The sequence below is a fragment of the Tachysurus vachellii genome, chromosome 26 (genome assembly GCF_030014155.1).
Source record: "Tachysurus vachellii isolate PV-2020 chromosome 26, HZAU_Pvac_v1, whole genome shotgun sequence".
Lineage (NCBI taxonomy): Eukaryota > Metazoa > Chordata > Actinopteri > Siluriformes > Bagridae > Tachysurus > Tachysurus vachellii.
Genome location: NC_083485.1, coordinates 16,736,850 through 16,741,849, shown reverse-complemented (window position 1 = coordinate 16,741,849; position 5,000 = coordinate 16,736,850). Strand labels below are relative to the sequence as shown.

At 44.3% G+C, this 5,000-nt stretch overlaps 2 protein-coding genes across 6 annotated transcripts in view; one reads left to right on the top strand and one right to left on the bottom strand.

Annotated features, from left to right (window-relative positions):
• mpdu1a (mannose-P-dolichol utilization defect 1a) overlaps positions 1-1,862 on the top strand; it is a 2,330-nt gene extending 468 nt beyond the window's left edge. Inside the window, exons 2-7 of one of the 2 annotated variants that reach the window (XM_060862579.1) lie at positions 391-453; positions 567-699; positions 778-863; positions 980-1,098; positions 1,180-1,290; positions 1,373-1,862. In XM_060862579.1, the coding sequence (XP_060718562.1) occupies positions 391-453; positions 567-699; positions 778-863; positions 980-1,098; positions 1,180-1,290; positions 1,373-1,504 (644 nt within the window). In that variant the 3' untranslated portion in view covers positions 1,505-1,862. The remainder of the gene's footprint in view (positions 1-390; positions 454-566; positions 700-777; positions 864-979; positions 1,099-1,179; positions 1,291-1,372) is intronic. The other variant, XM_060862580.1, reaches the window with a different exon arrangement.
• A 987-nt stretch (positions 1,863-2,849) lies between these two features.
• Positions 2,850-5,000, bottom strand: part of srrt (serrate RNA effector molecule homolog (Arabidopsis)) — a 13,193-nt gene continuing 11,042 nt past the window's right edge. For 2 of the 4 annotated variants that reach the window (XM_060862575.1, XM_060862574.1), the window contains exons 18-20: positions 4,824-4,940; positions 3,240-3,342; positions 2,850-3,127 (exon numbers count right to left, since the gene is read on the bottom strand). In XM_060862575.1, the coding sequence (XP_060718558.1) occupies positions 3,052-3,127; positions 3,240-3,342; positions 4,824-4,940 (296 nt within the window). In that variant the 3' untranslated portion in view covers positions 2,850-3,051. The remainder of the gene's footprint in view (positions 3,128-3,239; positions 3,343-4,823; positions 4,941-5,000) is intronic. The other 2 variants (XM_060862577.1, XM_060862576.1) reach the window with 1 other exon arrangement.

Below are 5,000 nucleotides of genomic sequence, written 5' to 3'. Positions count from 1 at the left end.
AGGAATATTATAATAATTGTCCTTTTTAAGTATAATTGCTTCTGTATACATTTAATGTTGAATTTGGAGAAGATTTACAAGTTGGAAAATTAAACAAATGACAAAAATGAAAGTAAGAAGCTTTTCTTCTGCAGGGTTTTTGTATTTTATATTATAAATGTGTGTAAAGCTGGTTACAGAACAGAAGATAAGATCATCACAACTCCACTGCACACTTAATAACGCCTTTAAACACACACATCATTCACACGTGTGAACCTGATTAACACTGACACACTGCTGTGGTGCTCTGATGTAAACCTACAGATTAATTATAGAGATGAAAATGTGTTCACATCAACTCATGTAACTGATCTGTGTTCTCTGACCGTGTGTGTGTGTGTGTTTCAGGGCCATGTGTGAAGATTGTGCTGAGTAAGATTTTGAGTATGTGGATGCTGGGAGAACTCATAGGTGTGAGGAACAAACTTCATTCTGTTTACTTTAAGCTTAACACACATGTTTTTTAAATATGCTCTCTCTCTCTCTCTCTCTCTCTCTCTTTCTCTCTCTCTCTCTCTCTTTAGCACCATTGATTCAGATCTGGGTGGTGGTGCGGCGTGGCAGTGCTGAGGGTCTCAGTTTGGTGTCTGTGGTTCTGCAGCTACTCGCCATCTCAAGTCACACAGCAGCCTGCATACTACACAAATTCCCCATCGGGTAACACACACACACACACACACCTTTGTTTCCATGTACTTTAGATTATTAAAGTTAATTAAAACAGTGTGTGTGCAGGGCCTATGGAGAGAGTGTGTTTATGTTGGTTCAGTTTGTGTTACTGCTTTTCCTTATCCAGTATTACAAAGGGAAGACCATCACAGGTAATATATTATAATCTTTATATAATCTTTATAACCTATTATAATCTTAGTTCTCTATTAATGTACCACATCACACAGCTCATTATGAACACGTGTGTGTGTGTGTGTTACTGCAGGCTGTGTTCTCCTCTTTGTGTATTCCAGTTTGATGTACTTGTTGACCTCAGCTCTGACCCCTGAGGTTGTCGTCATGGCAATGCAGGAGTGGAGTATCTTGATCATCACCAGCAGTCAGGTCAGTGTCACTGTTTTGCCTCCTTCTGTCTGGTGACTGTTTAGTGTGTACTTATTTGTGTATGCTTGTGTGTGTGTGTAGTTGATCCAGGCAGGCTGTAATCTGAACAGTGGGTCCACAGGGCAGCTTTCTGGGGCAAGTGCGTTTCTGGTGTTTTTGGCATCTCTGGGACATACTTTCCGATCCACACAGGTAACACACACACACACACCTGAATGAGTTAGATGATTATTATTGATTTAGAGTAAAGAGTTATCTCTCTCTTTCTCTGTAGGAGTCTCTTTCTCTCCTCTCTCAGGCCCATGTCCTCTCCACCTGCTGCTCCCTGCTGCTCCTCATGCAGATTCTCATTTACAGAAAAACCCCAACGAGCCGAGAGACACCAAAGAGGAAGAAGGAAGAGTAAAGAGAGAGTGATAGAGGTGTGTGTTGTGTGTATTACATTTCCAGCATTTGGCAGACTCTCTTATCCAGAGTGACTTACATTATCTCATTTTTTTAAGTGAGCAATTGAGGGTTAAGGGCCTTGCTCAGGGGCCCAACAGTGGCAGCTTGGTGGACCTGGGATTCAAACTTAAAACCTTCTGATTGGTAGCCCAACACCTTTAACCTTGGCTACCACGTGTGTGTGTGTGTGAGTGTGAGTGAGTGACGTTAGTTGTCTATGCTTCATTAAGACGTGTCATAAACGTTGCTTATTCTGTATTTTGTAAATTGTTCCTGCTGTAAAAACCTCCTGCTTTACAATAAAATTCCACATCACACTTTTTCATGCTTGATTTTGTTTATATTTTAAAACAGATTTTTTCTTCATTAAAAGGCTTTAAATTCTAAAACTGTGTTTCTGGTTGAGAAACAAAAAGTCTGAAGTTTTTATATATATTTCAAAATGTCACTCTCACTCTCTCATTCATCTTCTACCGCTTATCCGAACTACCTCGGGTCACAGGGAGCCTGTGCCTATCTCAGGCGTCATTGGGCATCAAGGCAGGATACACCCTGGACGGAGTGCCAACCCATCACAGGGCACACACACACACTCAAAATGTCAGTAATTATCTAAAATTTTCACAAAATTAAAATATTTTCTCTTATAACATTAACAGACATTTTATACAATTATATAAATTTACATATAGACATATAATATAAACTTGTTTTAAATGTTTTCTGGAATTAAAATGAGTGAATATGACAGTTGGTAATAGGATCATGTTTAAATCCGCTGTAAGATGTGGAGCGCCCCCTGTGGTGTCTGAGGGAAATGTACAGCAGAGGAACACACACATAGCTGCACCTCCCCGGTCTCTCTCTGTCTTTCTCTCTCTGTGTGTCTCCCCGTCTCTAATTATTTCTGTAATAAACCTTAAGTTTTGCTTTGTAAATTTGAGAAGTTTAGCTTTGTCCTGTTGTCTGTGTGCTGGTTGTTATGAACCCTACAGTGAATTCATTTGTGTTCATTCTGCAGTCTTTATACAGAAAGTTTTTACAAAAGTAACAACAGAAGTGTTTCATGAACTACATGTTCACCTGCCTGTGATAGTGACACCTCACTCCCAGATGCACTGAACAACTTCTACGCCACACTCCCACACAATGATCTAGAACAGATCAGCAAAAAAAGGACATAAAAGTTCAAACATTTCCTCTTTATGTATTTAGAATTCTGATTAAATTCACTGACACAAACCAGATGATTAAAACCGGCCCTGAGTTAGAGGTAAGTGAATAAAGTAGGCGGAGAGAGTGGATGTGTTCCACATTACAGTTTTATTGAAGAACAAAACAAGGGCTAAATGTAAAGTGTGCTGTGTAATAGTGCGCACTCGTACACTGCGGGGGGTGTGGGGATTGGGGGGGGGGGGCTGGCTAACGAGTGCTCAGACCTGCAAGAGATTCAGCATTAAAACCAGTGAGGGAGTAAAAATGAGGAAATAAAAAAAAAAAAGCAGTCTAAAAGAAATCCACATCTTCAGGAGCATCCAGGTCACGGTACTCGATGATGTTACGAGGATCTCCACGCATCATCCTGGAGACATGAGGAGAAAAGAAACCCAGAATTTATAAAAAAGAGAGAGCGAGAGAGAGAGGGAGAGAGAGAGGGAGAGAGAGAGAGAGAGAGGATATTGTTAATTATGTACCGGTTGTTCCTGGGTTTTCCAGGATATCCACCCTGACCACGGAAGCTGTCGTAATTCCCTCTTCCTCCTCCACCATACTGGTTTGGAGGATACGGTGGACCTGCTACAGACGGGGAGAATAATCATACATTAAACTCCTAAATCTCACACACACACACACACACACACACACACACAGACAGACGACACACACACAGACAGACAGACGACAGACACACACACACAGACAGACAGACGACAGACACACACAGACAGACGACAGACACACACAGACAGACGACAGACACACACAGACAGACGACAGACACACACAGACAGACGACAGACACACACAGACAGACGACAGACACACACACACACAGACAGACGACAGACACACACACACACACAGACAGACAACAGACGACACACACAGACAGACGACACACACACACAGACAGACGACACACACACACAGACAGACGACACACACACACAGACAGACGACACACACACACACAGACGACACACACACACAGACAGACGACACACACACACACAGACAGACGACACACACACACAGACAGACGACACACACACACAGACAGACGACACACACACACAGACAGACGACACACACACACAGACAGACGACACACACACACAGACAGACGACACACACACACAGACAGACGACACACACACACAGACAGACGACACACACACACAGACAGACGACACACACACACAGACAGACGACACACACACACAGACAGACGACACACACACACAGACAGACGACAGACACACACACACACACAGACAGACGACACACACACAGACGACACACACACAGACAGACGACACACACACACACAGACAGACAGACGACACACACACACACAGACAGACAGACGACACACACACACACACACAGACAGACGACACACACACACACAGACAGACAGACGACACACACACACACAGACAGACGACACACACACACACAGACAGACGACACACACACACACAGACAGACGACACACACACACACAGACAGACGACACACACACACAGACGACACAACACACACAGACAGACGACACAACACACACAGACAGACGACACAACACACACAGACAGACGACACACACACACAGACAGACGACACACACACACAGACAGACGACACACACACACAGACAGACGACACACACACACAGACAGACGACACACACACACAGACAGACGACACACACACACAGACAGACGACACACACACACACAGACAGACGACACACACACACACACAGACAGACGACACACACACACACACAGACAGACGACACACACACACACACAGACAGACGACACACACACACACAGACAGACGACACACACACACAGACAGACGACACAACACACACAGACAGACGACACACACACACAGACAGACGACACAACACACACAGACAGACGACACACACACACACAGACGACACACACACACAGACAGACGACACACACACACAGACAGACGACACACACACACACAGACAGACGACACACACACACAGACAGACGACACACACACACAGACAGTACCTCCGTAGCCCATCACTGGAGGTCTGGGCTGCCCAAACCCCAGCAGGCCCTGAGGACCCTGAGGATGGAAAGGAGGGCCACCAGGAGACATCACACCTGGGGGAAACATTAATAAAGCTGATAATGAATTATAAATAAATAGCTTTTCATGTCAGCCAATCAGATCTCACGGTACTA